The 19,113-nt window shown below is 41.3% G+C and overlaps 3 protein-coding genes across 9 annotated transcripts in view; 2 read left to right on the top strand and 1 right to left on the bottom strand.

Annotated features, from left to right (window-relative positions):
* ACOT12 (acyl-CoA thioesterase 12) overlaps positions 1–13,752 on the top strand; it is a 51,454-nt gene extending 37,702 nt beyond the window's left edge. The window contains exons 12-16 of one of the 2 annotated variants that reach the window (XM_072793365.1): positions 1,605–1,738; positions 3,547–3,675; positions 4,895–5,021; positions 5,277–5,429; positions 13,545–13,752. In XM_072793365.1, the coding sequence (XP_072649466.1) occupies positions 1,605–1,738; positions 3,547–3,675; positions 4,895–5,021; positions 5,277–5,426 (540 nt within the window). In that variant the 3' untranslated portion in view covers positions 5,427–5,429; positions 13,545–13,752. Of the gene's footprint in view, positions 1–1,604; positions 1,739–3,546; positions 3,676–4,894; positions 5,022–5,276; positions 5,752–13,544 lie in introns of those variants that run through there. The other variant, XM_072793354.1, reaches the window with a different exon arrangement.
* ZCCHC9 (zinc finger CCHC-type containing 9) overlaps positions 1–17,286 on the bottom strand; it is a 44,934-nt gene extending 27,648 nt beyond the window's left edge. For 2 of the 6 annotated variants that reach the window (XR_012015179.1, XR_012015178.1), the window contains exons 1-6: positions 17,129–17,286; positions 15,247–15,653; positions 12,441–12,591; positions 12,131–12,223; positions 9,981–10,049; positions 1,689–1,828 (exon numbers count right to left, since the gene is read on the bottom strand). Coding sequence is in view for 2 of the 6 variants with exons in the window: in XM_072793482.1 (XP_072649583.1) it covers positions 8,584–8,702; positions 9,981–10,049; positions 12,131–12,223; positions 12,441–12,591; positions 15,247–15,630 (816 nt within the window). In the remaining 4 variants the exon portion in view is untranslated. Of the gene's footprint in view, positions 1–1,688; positions 1,829–8,112; positions 8,703–9,980; positions 10,050–10,134; positions 10,506–12,130; positions 12,224–12,440; positions 12,592–15,246; positions 15,654–17,128 lie in introns of those variants that run through there. The other 4 variants (XR_012015199.1, XR_012015193.1, XM_072793482.1 and 1 more) reach the window with 3 other exon arrangements.
* Positions 15,667–19,113, top strand: part of LOC140610993 (uncharacterized) — a 74,583-nt gene continuing 71,136 nt past the window's right edge. Inside the window, exons 1-2 of the mRNA XM_072787632.1 lie at positions 15,667–15,673; positions 16,569–17,365. Coding sequence (XP_072643733.1) covers positions 15,667–15,673; positions 16,569–17,365 — 804 coding nt within the window. The remainder of the gene's footprint in view (positions 15,674–16,568; positions 17,366–19,113) is intronic.

Raw genomic sequence — 19,113 nt, forward strand, 5'->3', positions numbered from 1 at the left:
TGACTGCCTTCATCTTCATATGGTGTCTCCCAGTGAGCATATCTGCGTCTAAATTTTCCCTTTTTATCAGGACATCAGTCATTATTGGATTAGGGGCCCATCCAACTATGCTACAACCTCATCTTAACTAGTTGCATCTACAAGGACCGTCTTTCCAAATAAGGTCACATTCTGAAGTGCTGAGAGAACTTACCATATGAATTTGAGGAGACACAATTCAGCCCTTAGCAAGTACTCAGCCCAAGATTACATCCCTCTCCACCCTTATTCCATCAGTGTAGACCATGGCTGCTCCAAGGCCTGAATCTGACAGAAGCTAACCTGGCCACCTGCCCTTGCCTCTTATGAGATTGCAGAGCCCCAGAAGTCTGATGTGGGGTCCCAGGGCCACCAAATTTTGATGACTTCCTTCTGGATTTACACCAGGGAACCTCAGTTTACTCCTGCCTTATAGGGGACAAAGTTAGGCATGGCTATGTTGGGGTGAGTCTCAGCCACCACCTGGAGCCGCATTCATGGCTTTCTGTTTGATATACGTCCACAGCCCAGGTCATGTCCTCGTTTGTGGGCTCAGTTTAAAGACAGTCATGGCACAAGGATCAACTAAAGAGGTAAAATGGTGTGAACAAATAGCCACTCCTTTTCTTTCTAAGCTGCTTTTAGTCAATTTCTTATTTCTTGATTCTCTTCTTGAAGATGTTTATGTTTAAATAAAGGTTTTCTCCCTCACAGCCTGACTTGTCCATCTGCTCGATTCCTACAGTGAAGTCTTAACCCTCTGTTTATTTGTCTTCTTACAGCTTGTTGCCATGGGGATGATTATAAGATGGCACATTTCAACACTAACTTCAAAGCACCATGAAAGAGATGGAGAAAATGGGCAGGGTGGAAATGTGTTCTTAACTGAACACATATCTCTGATTATTAGCAAAAGTGCAATAGCAGGAGAGTTTGGAGTAACAGGGGATCCATTATCGTTTATGTCAAATGGCTGCCCAAGACAGGTGTCCTCTCATCTAAGGAATAACAATATTAGAAACCCAGGAATTGGCCTCTCTGCAAGATGGGCACTTGTGATTCATAAATTAAAGAATGCTTTGTGCTGAAGAAACATGGTGCTTCAGCAGCCCTTTGGAAAGGTTGACTTGGTGCTAGAGGTGGTGGCGTGCTTCCTGCACCCCTTGGCATGCCTTGGCACGCTTGGCATCCTAAGAAAGTGTCCAGGTTCTCTGGAGAGGAATTGACAGGCTTCTCTATCAGCCTACCGATATTTTCTATTGTTCCTGGGTAGAGGCAGGGAAATATCACAAAGATAAAAAAATAAAGGCTTACATTTTTTTATTTTTCAAGATCAAACTGTTGCACAATAATTAAATAACCCAAGTCACATATTAATTATATAGAGGACATAGAGGATAACATCCTGGTCCAAGCTCTAGACATCCAAATATTTGAAGTGAAATTGCCATGATTTGGCTTCATTGTTATTCAGGTGCCGAGATACCTTAGCTAGTACAATCAACCTATGACTCTGTGTGTGATTTTAAAAGTCAAAATATCCATATTTATTTTATAATTTATTTTTTCTTGTTATTATCTTTTAGATAAAAATATATACCCTGGAAGAGAATGACATTTTATCTGTTTGGGTTGAGAAACATGTGGAAAGGCCTGCACACTTGACTTACCATCTCTTGTCTGACTTTACCAAGAGACCTTTGTGGGACCCCCATTACGTGTAAGAATACATTTAAAATATTTCCTTCAATAACATCATGTAAAGGGTGGTCTCCATATTGCAATCCATCTCCATTGCCCGACATATGACCTGTTGTTGATTAATGAAAGAGTATGTTTTAGAACTTGGCTCTGCACTGAAAACTGCATCAAGTGCTATTGAGAGATGCAAAACAAAAATTATCTTAATAATTTATCATTTCTGTTGAGTTGACATGCTTTACCTACATCTGTTGCAATCCTACCAACAACTCTACACTTGGTATTAGTCCCACTTAACAAGAGGGAGGTTCTGAGATTTGCCAAGATGGCACAGACAGGAGAGCAACCAAACCTGAATCGGAACCCAGATCCATCGAGTTCTGAATTCCACACCCTTGTACTTTAATACACAGTTCTGTTGCTCTTGAGGAAGTGTTTATCTAATCATCCTTCCCACTTCCCACTCTTGGTATTTAATTAGCAGTTCCTTCTTTTTCCGTGAAGCAGCATTCTCTGGTGAGAAGCTGAGGGGCAGCTGTGTGAGTAACAAAGTCAAAGGCTTTCCTTCCTGCTTTTCCTGATCAGGGCCAACTCCCTTCAAGCCCACGTCTCTTCCTTCTGTTACTTCCTGTCTCCTGCATCCCAAACCAATCTCCTCTGCTCTGTCGCTCCCTTCCTGGAATACAAGGTGCTGAGTCCCCTCACCTGCAGGGACAGGGTCTGATTACACTAGGGCCACGTCCCCTCCTCCAAGGAGTCCCAGCTCCAGGGCTACAGCACCCAAGGCCTCACTGGGCATCTTGCTGGGAGACGGGCTTCCTATTAGGCATTATCAGTTATTTCCTAACCTTGATGAGGTTAGAAGCTCAGCTTTAAAATGGCTAAACCTGATAATGATTAATACCATGTAATAGACAATTTAATACTGCTAAAGTGAAACACCTCTGGGGTCATGAGTTACATCTGCATAGATGCCAGAATAATACATCATGGTTAATGCTATCATAGTGGAACACTCTGAAAGAAAGAATACTTTGCAGTACTCTTGCATCAATATTTGTAGATACTCTCTAAGTACAAAACTATTAGCACGAACAATAGCTAAACTTTGGCGTTGATTCATTTCAAATGTTCCTTGTACTATTTTCTACATCACCTGACATTCCAGCCAAACTGAACTTGAATAAATGGAGGAATGGATGAATGAATGAATTTTAACTCAACTTACTTGTCTTGTGTACCTACCTTGATTCAGGTACTGTGCCAGATGTTTTCCTTTAATCCTCACAATAACTCCATAATTATTCTACTTGCATTTTAGGTGAAAAAAATAAAGTGACTTGCCTAATATAACATAGATACGGAGTATGCATATGGGATTCAAAAACAAGTTGTTTGACTCTGAACTTGGTGCTCTTACCAGCATACCATATTCCTTTATCTAAGAGTCCTTCTTCCATGACTGTCCTTATAATTCACTAGTCTTCAGATATTATTACCTGATCCTAGGGAGAGAAATAATTTTGTAGAAAACAACTATAAATGCCTTTCTCTGAAGTGTTGAGGGCAGTGACCTTAGAATCATATGGCCACCATTCTCTCCATCATATGCATTATTATTCCTGCTGACCAAACAGCTTTCTAAAGACAGACTTTGGGAAATAATGCTGGCTTTGGGAGGATGTGAGCAGAAGACTGAATGTAGGCATCAGGAGTTCTCAAAAAAAAAAAAAAAAAGTAGTGGAGTTCTGTAAACAAACAGATGTGAATGCCTTATTCAAGCAAGTAGAAAAGTGTAGCCTTTCTTTCACTGTTGTATTTACATAGGTCCTGTGAAGTCATAGACTGCGTGAGTGAAGATGATCAGATATATTATATCACTTGTCCTGTAGTGAATGGTGACAAACCCAAAGACTTGGTAGTACTTGTATCACGAAGAAGGCCTCTCAAAGATGGGTGAGTATATGGGACTTAAGTGTTATAGTAATGTTTTATAGAAGAGGAGGAAATGCAAAAGTTGATATGAAAATAAGGAAAGCAATATTGGCATTTCTGGTCTTGAATGATGTTCATCTGAATTTTTTCTAGATGGACCTTCAGTTATTTTAAAAAGTCATCTATGAAATGCCACCTGCATGCAAAGCACCATTCAAGGTTCCTGAAGCAGTTCCTTTTCCTTTTGCTGTCTGCACGTTAATGCTGATAGTTAGCAGAACTTTGGAATATTCCATTATCAGTAAAAATGCAGTGACTGCCAAAAATGCAGTGACTGCCAAATAAAACATCAGGAATAGGTTTAGAATTTGCAAAGGCTCAATTATGCTAGACATTCAAAATGTCTGGCTGCCAGTTAGGACTGTTGACTAGAGAGTTTGTCCATGACTTCTCTGTGGGCATTGGACTTCTCCGGGCACAGTGTCTGTGTTCTAAGGGGAAGTGTCCTAAGAGTTAAGTGCTCAAAGAAATAAGAGGTAGATGCTTCTAGAACATTTAAGGTCTACACCTGGAACTGGCCAGCATCGTTTCCCAGGTCAAAGCTGGCCTATGGAAATAAATCACACACATGGGTGAATATGAATTCACGTGGACATTCAATGTAGCATCATTTATTATGGCAAAAGATAGAGAAATAAACTGAAGGTCCATCTTATAAATTATGGTAGAGTGCTGTGCCATCATTAAAAACAATGAAGTAGCTATAGAGGCACTGATTCAGAAATACCTCCAAAGATTTATAAGTAGGCAAAAATCAAATTGTAGGCCAGTATTTAGAAAATGATTGTATTTATGCAAAAATCTTTGTATGCATTGGCATACATCAGTGTTATAGATTTATAAAAAAGTCTTCAGGGATACACAGCCAAATGTTAACAGCAGTCACTACAACCCATTAGGGCATAATAAAACATGCTTAGAACATGACTCCAGCTTTGTGGAGTTACACAAAGTGTAAGTAATTCTCAGGCGGAAGATACCTGCGGCCCCTAACCCTTCCCTATACTTGAATGTAGCCATAGAGAAGGTATTCTAATGCAGAACCCTCATCCAGAAGAGCTGGGTCTCCATAGTTTCACTTCTACTTATATAAACAAGTTGAATTAACTGCAGGAATTATTTTCTAACAACTGTTCTTCATTTCTCAGAATAACTTAGAGAATGCCCTTTCATTTTTCAGCAACACTTACACGGTGGCAGTGAAGTCGGTTACTCTACCATCAGTTCCACCTTCTCCTCAGTACAGCAGAAGTGAAATTTTATGTGCTGGATTTCTCATCCATGCTATTGACAGCAGTTCCTGTACCGTAAGTTTGATGAAACATCTGCACCTTAATTTGCTCCTGCATATATAGAGAAATCCTTTACCCACATTTCCTAATTAACTGTAATTCTATCGTGTGTGTTCCACATCAGGGGAATCCTAAGGTCATCCTTTTAGATCCACTCCAGAACATCCCCAGATCAGGGCGATAGCCTCCTCTATACCAACAAGACTCAGATCCCTATGTGAAAAAGTTCTAAGTCAACAATTGAAATAATGTATTTTCTTTCTGAAACAGGTATCATACTTCAACCAGATTTCTGCTAGCATCTCCCCTTACTTTGCTGGAAATCTTGGTGGCTGGTCAAAATCCATCGAAGAGACAGCAGCCTCTTGTATACAATTCATAGAGAATGCTACTGATGATGGGTTGATAGACATATTTTAAACGGTAAACTTTCAATTACCTGTAATTTTATTTCCTACCTTTAATTCCAACTAGCCCAGGCACTTGGTAAGCCTTTGGGTCACAAAATAATTTAATATTAGTCTAAGCAAAATGCAGGTAGAAAGGGATTAAAAAATAAAATTCATGGGATGCCTGGGTGGCTAAGTGGTTGAGCACCTGCCTTTGGCCCAGGCTGTGATGGAGTCCCGGGATCAAGACCCATAATGGGCTTCCTGCATGGAGCCTGCTTCTCCCTCTGCCTGTGTCCCTGCCTCTCTCTGTGTCTCTCATGAATAAATAAATAAAATCTTTTAAAAAATAAAAATCATCTCAGGTCAAATACCAGTGATGTGGGTAGTATTAAACGAGCTTCAACCCTGTTTTAGATCATCGGTGGCTCTCCACAACCTTCCAAGGGCACAGGCAGTGAAAACTGCCCATACGCAATTCTGTATGGACTATAAAATGGTACAAATATGGTTTAAAATGATCATAAGCATTTTTAGGCTACAGAGATGAAACATGTGTTCTGTTTAAAATTTTATAAATCAATAAAGGTAAGTTGGCTAGTTGATTAATAGTGTGGAATTGTTCCATATATGGCAGATATCTGTATGTCAGGAGCATCTGACAAGATGTATTACATGTTTTAGAGCTTTAAATTAGGAAGACATTAAAACATAATGGAATCCAATCAATTTTAGTAATAGGAACTACTTTAGTAGTGTCATTTCACATATATTCAAGGTGGCTGACCAATTTAGTATCTATTGCTATATATACACACAAAAAGTACCTGCAAAATGTGATATTGCAGAGAAAGAGAATATTAACTGAGCTCTTCCTTCATAACCATTACATTAGCACTTTATTCCCCAGACTTCAACATTCATTATTCTACTCTGTGACTTGTCTTAACTCAAAAGACAAACCAGAATATGGCAAGTTGGCCTCCTATACAAGACAACATTTAAAAGTTGAAGGACTTCTCCATTAGAATTTAGAGCACTTAAGAGGTTAGGTACATCCTTGCTGTCACTATGTCAAATCTCTACTTCTGCTTCCTGTGCCTGCCTCCTCCCCCGGCCCATCCACTCACCCAGCCTAGATCTGGTTGTTAATTATTTTTATTCTGTATCAGCAGGCTTTCACTTCCATAAACTTTGGATTGTGCTCGTTTTATGAGTTAACACTGATATACAGTAAGAAGAGCAGATATGCAGGTTTAAATGACTATACTTTTCAGAAGTAGGAAGATTTTTGAGAATATTTTTATATTTTAAAAAAGGTGAAAAAGTTAGCAATGAAGGCTACATTACACTAAAATTTTATATGGTAAAATTTCAAACCTCTCCTATAATTGAGAGTTTTAACTTCTGCCTATTGTAGGTCTTTGAATTTATATATATTTTTTGAAAATTACTGCAGTAATGACTTGAGGTGTTGGTGGAACATCCAAGTAGGAACTGAAACCAGGGAGATTAGGGCGGATGGATTTAGGAGTCAGCCATGGAAAAGATGAGCTTGTAGGAGGTGGCATTTCCAAGGACTGCAGGAAGAATGCTAATGACTAAGTCCTAGGGGATTCAACTGAATACTTTAAAAATGTAATAAAATCTCTTGATATTATTTTTCTGATATACTGATATTTGATACATATTCCCCCCCCCACCCACCCCAAGGCTCCTCTTCATTCTAAAGCCGTATTAGAATGCATGTGGCCTTGTTTGCCTTCATCACTATCGCAATCCCAAGTGCCTACAAGAGTACCAGAAACATAGCAGGTACTGGAGAAATACATAGTGAATAGATAAATTTAACGTCTGCCTTCCTCTCTTGAGGAGGCTTTCAACTCTCCAGAGTCTTTCGCATCTGACAGGTGAAATAAATCTGGGTGTATTTGGACGAAATGTCTAAGGCAGCATTGCTGTCCTTTTCCAGCTGCGGGACTGGTATGATTTAAATGGCACTCCTTAAGTTCTGGGATGCTGAGCTATACTGTCATGATTTCCTCTAGCACCAGAAATAAAAGAACAGCTCCTGTTAAGGCTAGAACTGTTGAGCTATGCAGACATTAATACAGAGAAAAGTGTTTCTTTTCTTATTTGGTAAATATTTTGCTTTTGAAGCATCAGTGACTAATCACAGCTGTTTCCTTTAGTTACAAATGTATCCAATCAGGTAAAATTCCAAATGAAACACACAATCCGCTAGAGTCGTTCCATTAAACACTACAATGGGAGCCTTAAGTCTTGTGAAATATATGTATTAAGTATGCATGTATTCATCAAATCAAACAAAGAAGCTAATGGGCCTCTGATTAGTGTTCTAACTCTATTATGGTGATATTTGCATCTCACCTGGACTCATCGAAAACATGTGAACAAATGCTATTAAGTGTGATATACAGTCTGTTCAGTGACTTCATTCTGGTTGAACACCCCAAACTCAATTTTGTCTAGAATTTCTCTCTTGAAAATCAAGAACAAAGAAAGAGATGCTGTTAAAGTTTTCTTCTATTTTACCTCAATAATTTGTACTTCTTTATGTCAAAACTAAAACAAATATTAACCAAAATTAATCTCATCTAGGATTCACAAAAGATCGTGTTTCCAAAGGGTTCATTACACGGACATAAGCAGACAATGGCTAGTTCAGTCCAGAATTAGGTATTTAGGAAAATAAGTAAATAGCAAATGAATTTTTATTAAATATTTTAAAAATACAGTAGATTTTATGGCAACTTATAAATTCTTAATAAAAAATTGGCACTTTGAACCAAGAAAACAGTAAAACCAAAAATTCCAAATGCAAAGCAGTTATACTTTGTTTAGGGGTAGTTCACATTAATGCATAGTTTTTAATAAAAAGATGATTGTTACAATCAAGTATATAACCACTCAGTAATACCTCAGTTCTGTTAAAAATGTTCTTTGAGAGAATCCAATTTAAACATCTTATACTTTTCTTCAGTGATTTTCTCCAGTGATAGAAGCACTCTTTAATGGAAAGCACTCAGGAAACTGTTCGATCATACCCAGATCATACTGGTACCCACAACACAGGTTTCCAAGGAAGCCCAGCTCCAATTTGTGAATTAGGCCCAGTTCATAATGTTTAACAATGAGGTGGTAACAAATGATATTACTAGTCACTATCAAAAATTAACAACTTTAGGTATCTTTGTTTTGGGTTTCTGTGGTTTAGGCACATCCAAAATTTCTTCATAGTCCGCACTCATTCCCTTTGCCCAGCGACCAACTGTGACCATTCGATCTGCCAAGTAATGTAAGTCAGAATGTAAGAAAAATGGTAATCAAATACATCCACATAGATTGGTACTGGCTTAGCAAAGGAACTAGTTTTGACATGAATAATCACAAGGAGGGAAGACTCCATCACTAAAGGAGAGTGAGCAATTCCGTAATTGATTATAACCCTTGATTTCAGAGTACCATAGGCAATTTCTCATCCCAATTAGGGAAATGCAGCAACTGCTTTGCAATGCACAAATTGATGAGAAAGCTCTTTCATTCTTTCCCAGAGTTCATCATTATAGAGTCAATGAATTCCAAGAATCCGTAAACAGTATGACTTATGAAGCATCAGTTTTAAATGCACAAGATTCCACCTGTGAAATTATACAACATCTGCTTGTCAGTCTTGTCATTTGGGAAGTGGCAATCCTCCCAGGAGGGAGAATTCAAATTCCACTTCCATCATTTCAGTCTCACTGCCTGCAATGTAGTAAAGACGATCTTCTTCTAGACAAGACCATAAACAAGAACTCTGGGTTTTCAGATGTAAATGTTCGGGTACGCAGTAAGAATGGGCAGACTTATTTGTGTAGTACAGTGAGTATATGAGATTAAAAAAAAGAAAAATGTGCTTTTACCCTAAGAAGCACTACTGCTACCCTCCTGTCTTTTTCACTCAAGATGAACGTCACTCCAATCCAGGTAAACTAATATAATAATAGTCTCCACTCTCTACCCCCCAGGTATAGTGAACATTATGAAGTTTTTGATGACCAAGAGTAGTATTTCATTAGGAAGAAAATATAACTAGCCAGATGATGTGTAGCTAACACAATTTTAGTATTTTGGGCAGTTTTTGCAACCAATTCTGAATCCTTCAGGTATATCCAAAGCAAACCATATGTAAAGATGCTCAATCATAAAAATACTGAGTTACTTTCCTAATATTTTCTCTTAGTCAATCAGTATTTTTCTTTTAGTAACAGAATTGGGTCTATTATTTAATTGATTAGCATTCATATTGCCAAATATGAATGTTTGTGAATAAGATGCTTTATAAAATCAGGGTCCTCTAGGGCTTAGTGGTCATTCTCCCCACCTCCACTCCATAGTACTAGCTACTAATGGTCACTCACTACTGTACTTACTCCTGACAGAAAAATGATTAAGTTGTCATTGCAGTAGGAAACCAGGTTGCCTTGAAATCAGTGGTACCTCAATGAGTTAGTATCAACAAAATTCAACAAAAATGGAATATTAATCTCAGACCTTCCAAATGGAGGCCCAGAGATCTCACCTGAATTTTGACTCTCAGGGCAATCTTTCTTAAAGTGTTCCACGGAGCCACAAAGTCTACAGCAACCACCTATTGAAAGAACAAAGTCACTGAAGACCTCTCGTACTTACAAGGGATTGTAATGTCTCAGAGCACTTTTCATGTCTTATTTTGTAGTCACAGCCTTGTCAGCTGTACAGGGAGGTGGAAACAGAAACATAGGTAGGTGCCACCATTCCTATTAGTAAGTCTCTCCATTCCTTTTGCTCCCACAGAGCACTAAGGTGTGCCTACTCACCATTTCTTGTACTTGGCCTTCAGGGGAGAGGAGAGAAAGAGAGGAGAGATATGATGGAAGCAGGTACTTGTGCCCTGGAGTGTCCAAGAGCCACTGCACAGAAGATGAGACCTTAACCATAGTTAGATAGGCAAAGATTTGTGAGCTGTTGGACCTGTAAGGAAAGGTTGTGTCCAGATGCATTTTTTGAGGAGGATGTTCCTAGTTCTTCTCAAATGAGTAGTAGGAGCCACTGCTCCACAGCTCACCTGTACAGGTCAGATGGGGGTGAGCAGTTACAAAAGGAATGAAATTCACTTTTGTTTTAGTGCCTTCTATCTGCCAGGCACCCTAAGCCTAATAAAGATGCCTATCTGCCTACTTTAAGCAACATTCCATGACTGTGAATTATAACACATGTCGTTTCTAAAATTAGTTTTTCACTTAATGGTCAAACACTGTTACCTAATGGTCAAGCACTAACATGATATGCTCATAATGTTAAGTGACTTACCCAGAAAAATGACCCTCGAGGGTGTACCCTGGCTGAATTTCTCACTTCTGTGTGATCTCTTTCCTTTGCTGTACTTTTTTAAAATATCTCATTTTGCATAACTATCCAAAGCCATTTTGATCCATTAGTCATGTCATCTGACCTGTGTCACAAGTTCAAAACTGAAAGGCACCCTTGGGCATTTTCCAGGGCCACCTTCTTTATGGTTATAGATGCCATAGTGAAATAAAAGAGGCACTCTGAACAGTATATTTTAATTCTCAAAGCTCTTCAAGGTGAATACCATAATTCATCAAATCTAAGACACCACTGATTATAAGATGTATCATTATTTTGCATACCTCAGAAAAAAAAATCTGCCAATTATGTGGCACTCACCACTGGTAAGATACATTTTGAGTTCAGAGACATTAAAATGTGAAAAAAACGTGCATCTTAGAATCAACAAAATACAGTTTTTCATCTCCATTTAACAGGTGAGGAAACTGAGCTGGGAGAAATTAAGTAACTCAGTCAAAGTCCCACAACTAGTTAGTGGTGGTCCTGGAGCTATAAGCAGTCGGCTTGATTCTAAAAGCTATGCCTTTTCATTGGACTTTTCAATGGAACCCAGGACATGACACACAAGAGGTGTCTAGAACCTGATGGAACCAGCTATCACATAAGCACATTTCTCACGGTAACAAAAAATTTCCTTCTTAAAGCTTTAGACATCACAGACTTTATTTAAGGAGCTTAAGATGTTAATTGAGCTAAACATAAGAAATTATATGATCCTGTGCTAGACAATTAACCAAGGAACACATTCAGAAACAAGTACTAAAGAGTGTGTATCCAAAATGGTATCCTGGCCTGTGATTAAACTCACAAAACTGTTTTTTTTTTAAGATATTATTTATTTATTTGACAGACTGAGCGAGGCAGCAAGCAGAGGGAGCAGCAAGAAGCAGGCATTCTGCTGAGCAGAAAGCCCGATATGGGACTCGATCCCAGGACCCTTAGGATTATGACCTGAATTGAAGGCAGATGCCCAACCAACTCAGCCACCCAGGCACCCCTCACAACACAATTTTTTAAATCTTATATTAGCTTGAGATATAACCCCTTTGGTTCTGTTATGTTTAAAAGTAGATATTTATAACAGTCTCACAAATGAAGCTGAAACAAGCACAAAGCTTGAAATTTAAACTTTAGTTTTCTCTGATTTAATATATCATATTACACATAAAGTACAATACATAGAGTTTGATAAAAATTGAAATTCCTAAGGTTCTGTTATTTTTTCAAAAATTTATTCAAGAGCTGATTAAGAGTTTAAATTAAATCACAACTCTGCATGGTAATTCACCTTTTTTGACATATAAGGGTAAGAGTACTCACCATCAGCATAGAGTCCTTTGGGATTATCAGGACAAGATCTGGACAGATGTCCCATTTCCCCACAAACAAAACATTTTGCAAAAGGAAATTCACCTGTAAGGATCAAATAGGTCCTGTTAAGTTGGCTAAGTATAACAGAAAATGTCATATAATTCATACTACTTTAAATGCTCTGAAAAAAAAAAAAAACCTATTTTTATACAACTTAATCTTGATTTCAAAATATTAAGTGGCACACTCATGACAAACTCTGTCCAAAAAATCCCGCACTTCTGACATTAACCAAATCAAAAAACAATAGAAAACATACCAAGAGCTGGGTCTACTTTGGCTTTGCATTTGGTTATTTCGTGCTCTGTGGACCCACAGCGATAACATATTCCAGTGCCCATATCTTGATTCTCAAGGGCAGCTGGGCAATCTGCAATCCCATGGCCAGGTTTTCTACAATGGAAACATACCTGGGAAAACAAAATATGAGTTTCCACATTACAAAACCTCACTGGCTTTATTAATTCCTGTGATCAAAAGTATGTTTAAAAGTTCTCTCATTTGGTATCTAGTTCTTAAAAAAAAAAAAAAATCTCAGTATATTATGTAGAAAAAAAGTTGTTTTATATATTCCTAAACAGTAAGAAATGTCATTTCCATCAGAGGGTCTCAGTGCTTTTGAAAACCCTCAATCCATAAATCTATCAATCTCAAAGTTAAAAACGGTTTCTTAGAAACTGCTTAAATGAATTAAGCAAATATGGGCTATTTATGTCATTAATGGGGATGTCTCCACTAGAAAAACTGAGTCTTCTGTGGAAAATAGAAAATGACCATAAAAATTATCAGTCATAATGATTACTAGCACTTAACGGCTCATATAATTGAATTTGAATCAAATGATTCAAGTTATGATTCAAATCCTATTTCATACTAAAAAATATATCTTATAGTTCTTATATCTTTAATACATATTCCGTAATATTCAGAATTAGATGTTTCATTTTTAGAATATGTACACTACATTTTAAAGGAATATTTCAAAGATGAATTATTTGGCTCCAACGTAACACTAAACAATGATTTGGTTGCTTTAGATATTACCTAGCAATTGGGAGAATAGTTTTTGCTGCAATGAATGAGAACAGTATAATGAAACATGGTAGATATTCAAAGATATTTAAGCTATTTTATTTAAACTGATAAAAAGTATATATATTTCTTGAATAACATGGTCTTTTTCAAAAATGTTTTTGAAAACAATTTTTTCAAAATAAGCACAGGATTTTTAAAAGGCAAATTAAACAGGCAAAATAAAACATAACAGTATTTTTCAATTATGTTCTCACTTTCTTTTTCTCCTGTTTCATAGCATACTGGAAAAGAATGAGTCTTTTTAATCTTCCCTAACTTTTACATTTAGAATGACCTGGTCCAAACACAGAAAATGCAATCATTATAAAACTTGAAGAAAAGCTATGGCGAAAAACTGGATCGTCATAAGAAGACTTGAAGTCCTGGTGAGGTCAACATGGTCTCTAGTGACCTGACAGTTCATTGATTAGGTTTTTACTTTTTAAAAAAAAATACTACTACTTTTTGAGAGAGAATGGCAGGGGGGAGGAGTGCAGAGGAGAGGAGGAGGGAGGACTCCCTGCCCAGTACAGATCCCTACATGGGGCTTGGTGGGGGCCTCCATGGGGGGAGGGGGGAGGGACATGACCTGAGGCAGGGCTCCATCCCAGGTTCCTATGATCATAACCTGAGATGGTCAGACACTTAACCAACTGAGCCACCCAGGTGCCCTGATAAAAATATAATATTTTTTAAAGATTTTATTTATTTATTCATGAGAGAGAAAGAGAGGCAGAGACACAGGCAGAGGGAGAAGCAGGCTTCCTGCAGAGAGCCCGACATGGGACTCAATCCTGGGTCTCCAGGATCACGTCCCGGGCTGACAGCAGCACTAAACCGCTGAGCCACCTGGGTGCCACTGATAAAAATATTTTAAATAATTGTATAATTTAAACAAAACTATTCTGATCCATGGGCAGCCTGGGTGGCTCAGCAGTTTAGTGCCGCCTTCGGCCCAGGGCGTGATTCTGGAGCTCCCTGCATGGAGCCTGCTTCTCCAGCTCCCTGCATGGAGCTCCCTGCATGGAGCCTGCTTCTCCTTCCGTCTGTGTCTCTGCCTCTCTCTCTCCCTGTGTCTCTCATGAATAAATAAATAAAATCTTAAAAAAAAAAAAAAAAACCTATCCTGATCCAAATAAAAAGGATTACCTTTTCTATCCAAATTTATCCATAAGGAAAGTTTGATCACCATTATCTCTAAATAATTATCTGCAAATATGTATACAACTAATCCTGCAAATAAAGATGAAAGTGTAAAATAGTAACAACTACTGATTTTTATGTAGTATCTTGCTAGAAGACTTGAAAAATTCACTTAGAGAAGGAAAGAAATTATACAAAGAATTTCATTTCTTATGTCTGACAGTTTAAAAATCTAGGGCTAAGCACTGCAGAAATCAACTTTCAGAGGCCCCGAACTCCTCTGAGAGTAAGGAGCAATGACTAGGGACAAACTCAACGGGTTTTAACTCTATTACACTGTTCTGTTACTAACTAGGTCTATTCTTATTAGACCTCATTCCTGTGCCTCCGTTTTTTCATGAAAAAAGACAAAACATCCTTTCTAAGTAAAGGGAACCACACATATCGAATCTGTTGTACTTAATCCTCCTCCTTACTTTTTTTTTAATGACTATTTGAAAAGACACTATTGTAAGAACACAGGTTTGAAGTCAGACGAACTCAGAGTTTGAATTTCATCTCTGCTACTATAGCTAAGTGGCTTTCAGCAAGATCCCCTGTCTACACATCAGTGTTTTCTCCCCATATGAGAATAATGCTACCATCTTTATAGTGTTATGATAATCAGTACATCCAGTGCCTGGCATATAAGAAGTGCTAAAAAAAAAAAATCCTAATGTTACTACTAGTCCTCAAAAAGATGCTTTATAAATCTAGCACGTAAGAGCATTCAGACTCTACTAAGATGTGTGAGTGTATGAATCATAGTTTGACCTATATAAAGTAACATTCCCAGAGAATGATCTTACCATTGCATTTTTCTTTGCTGCTTGTCTTTTCAGTCTTCTTCCTTCCCGTCGACTGTCTTTCTTTAAGGCAATTGCAATTTCTTCCCTTACCTCCTGACTGTCTGTTGCTATCATCTCTCCATTGTGAATCATCTGTGGATTCTGTCTTAGGTATTCCATGAATCCATTTACATCTTCATTTAAATACTCCTTTTTCTTTTTGTTCTTTTTGTGTTTTGCTTTGGGAGCATCATTTTTCACAGAAAGCCTATTGGCTTCAAGTTGTTTACTCTTTGGTAGGTTTTGGCTTTCTCCCTCACAGGACCCCTTCTTCATGTCTTCCCATGATGTTGCAGCCAAAGGTCTCTTGGTACGCGTGGTGGTAACTCGTGCCCACCTGGTCATGATTTTATCAGTACCTTATCAAGCTTTAAGACAAGCATGGCTGGTTAGTGACCATTAAAAAAAAAAAAAAAAAAAAACTAAAGACACATACTGTATCACATGATGCCTATATATTAAAGTCTTACTTATCGCAACACTTTTTACTTCATTTAGATATTTGAATATTTAATTTTTTTTAAGATTTTATTTATTCATGAGAGACACAGAGAGGCAGAGACACAGGCAGGGGGAGAAGCAGGCTCCACGCAGGGAGCCCAGGGAGCCCAAGGAGGGACTCGACCCGGGTACCCAGGATCACGCCCCAGGCTGAAGGCAGCGCTAAACCGCTGGGCCACCCGGGCTGCCCAGATATTTGAATATTTAATTCTACAATATGCTGCATAGATATGCCTATAATATAAATCTAGCCCTTGCCAGAAAAGCTACACCAGTAAAACAACAACAAAAACCACGTATATAAATGCTTAAAACTGTAAAACAATTCATGAAGTAACCAAATTACTTTGTAAAATTTGAATCACAAAGTAATGCAGTGAATGAAGTTACTCTTCCCAGGTTCTGTCGTGTCCCTGGCTGTCTCCTATCTCTAGTCCCAGGGCTACTTTCTTCCCATCTCCTTGCTTAGGTCAGGGCAGGGCAGACAATCTGCAGAGCCAGTTAAGCACACACAGGAGTCCTGTCCTTTTTATTTTTTTTTTAAGATTTTATTTATTTATTCATGAGAGACACAGAGATGGAGAGAAGCAGAGACACATGCAGGGAGATGCAGAGAGAGGCCGAGACGCAGGCCGAGGGAGCAGCAGGCCCCGTGCGGGACTCCACCGCTGCGCCGCCCGGCCCGTCCTGGAATCCTGTCCTTGGACGTGAAATGTGTCACCTCGACTCTGCCCGGCCGGGAGTTGCGGTCCCATGACGGCGCCTGGCCCCGCAACAATCAGGCCGCGGACAGCGCCCGGCCTGGCGGCTCGGAGCCCGCCCCCCGCCCCCCGCCCCCCTCCTCGGCGGCTCCGAGGTCGCCACCCCGCCCCCCGCACCCCTCCTCGGCGGCTCCGAGCCCGCCCCCCGCTCCCCTCCTCGGGGCGTCCCGAGTACCCAGCGGCTGGACCTCAGCCGTCACCTCTGGAACCCGCCGGCACACGGGCCCGAGGAGCAGCTGGGACGCCGCGCACCCTGGTGGCTGCCGCCCAGCGACCGTCACGGCGGGGGTCGGAGCCGCGCAGCGGCTTCGTCACGGCGAAGGGGGAGCCCTGCGTCGCGAGGCCGGGTCGGCGGAGCCCCCGCGGCGGGGCCCGGGGAGCTGAGCTGCCCCGCGCCGCTGCCCTCGGCCGGCCGCGCCTCCCCGCACTGCGGCCGCATCTGGCGTTCGGGGCCGCCGCGGGCCTGGCAGTCGGTCTCTGGGCCCCCCCGCCCTCCGACCGCCCCGCCAGGTCCCGGGGAGAGCGCGGGACGGCGCTACCGGCCCGGGGCCCGAGTCGCTCGGCGGCGCGCAGCTGCTTACCGCGTACGAATCCTCCAGGGCAGCCGAGCTAGAGGGCCAGAGCGCCCCCCACCCCCCCGGCGGCCGAGCGGGGACTCGGGGCCGGAAGCACGCCGTCCCCGAGCGCGCGTCACTTCCGGCGGGCCAAGCCGGCGTCGGAGGCGGGTAAGCGCGGCTGAGTGGGCGCTCCCCACGAGCTCGCGGAGACGCGCTGCCGGATGCGGGTGTGGGAAGCACCGGGAAGACTTCCCGGAGAAGGTGACCTCTGCACTGTACTTTTAAGAACAAAACTCTATGGACTTTGGGGCGGGGGTGCGCCTGGGCTTTCCGGGGAGGTGCCAGGTGAGCGCCCCAGCGCCGCGGGAGTGGGTCCTTCTCAGGGAGATCCGGGAAGGACGTCTGGGGCCCTGGTGGGTGCAGAGGGGGCCCCAGGATCCTCCTGCTCACTGCTGGTTAAACTGGCAATCGAAATGATTATACTTTGTGGCCAAAGACGCTCGCTCTCTCTCGCTTTTTTTTTTTTTTTTTTTAAATCTGTTCGCGTATGAGAGAGGCAGAGACACGGAGAAGCAGGCTCCCGGGGGGCCGGTCTGGGAGTCGACCCCAGGACCCCGGGATCGGGCTTGAGCCACCGGCAGACGCCTGACCGCTGGGCCACCCGGGCGCCCCGCGGAAGCGCTCTGTTTAAGAGGAAAACCCTAGTCTTCTTTCGTCACCTCAGCAACCTTTACCGAACACCTACTGCTGCCAGTTGTGCTTGGGGGGAGGTGGCCTCCCCACACCGCGCAGTTCACCGAGGTCACGGCCCGCACGCCCGGCATCAGGGTCAGTCTGTCTGGCTCTGTCGCCCCTGCTACCTCGCTCGTCCCCGGTTTCATCCCATCTCCCTTGGACTCCCGGCAGCTGGTCTTGGCGGCCGCCGCTGCTGCCACTGCCGCATCCATTTCCATGCCGTAGCCCAAGTGAACTTTGGAAAATGTGAGCCTGGGGCGCCTGGGTGGTGCAGCCATTACGCGCGGACTCTTGGTTTCAGCTCGGGTTAAAATCGCAAGGTCTTGGAAATCCATCCCGAGCCCCACCTGGCTCAGCAGAGCGTTGGTTTGAGATTCTCTCTCCCTCTCCCCCTTCTGCTCCTGCTCTCTCTAAAATAAGTAAATCTTTAAGAAAAAGAGAAAATGTAAATCAGATTGTTACCCTTCTGCTTTAATCCCTTTCATAGTTTCCCATTGTTCTTTTTTTCCTTTTTTAAAAGATTTTATTTATTTTAGAGAGGAGGGGAAGGGCAGAGGCAGAATTGTAGCATCTCAGACTCCCTGGGGAGCTTGGGGGGTGGGGGGTGCACTAATCCCACTGCCCTGACCACGGCCTGAGTCAAAATCAAGAGTCAGATGTTTAAGCAGCTGAGCCACCCAGGCACCCCTCCCATTATTCATAAGATAGACCTCAAACTCCTTAACTTGGTATTAAAAACCTCTCTTCTTCACTAGTCTCATCCTGCACCATCTCCCCTTCTTTGACCAGGACACTTCCCTCATTTTCTCAAATGCTGCATATCTCTTACTATCTCCAGGCCTTTATAAAGGATGCTGTTGTCTTTGCACGGCACTCTTTTTCTTCTTTCGGTGAAGCCATTTACCTTCAAAGGCTGTTCACGTTTTATTCCTAAATAAGCTTTCCCATACCCCTGCCCTGCCATGCACGTTAGACCAGTTCCCTGTTGTACACTCATGGTGGTCTTTACATAAAGCAGTTTTCAGATTAATTACAGAATGAATTGTGTAATAAGTTGTTTATTGTATTCCCATTGCCTGGTATATATAGTTGATACTCCGTATGTTTTTGTTACTTGAGTAAGAAGTAAGTGCACTGCAGTGCTTGTTGAAGCAAACTAGTAAGTGACCTCATTTTCTTTAGGAGGAAAGATTAAAGTCAATGCTGTAGGAATAATGGGATTTGGTACGGTGAATATCACAGATATCCTAGGTCTTATTATGGTGGGGGAAGTT

This window comes from Canis lupus, chromosome 2 (assembly GCF_048164855.1).
Source record: "Canis lupus baileyi chromosome 2, mCanLup2.hap1, whole genome shotgun sequence".
Lineage (NCBI taxonomy): Eukaryota > Metazoa > Chordata > Mammalia > Carnivora > Canidae > Canis > Canis lupus.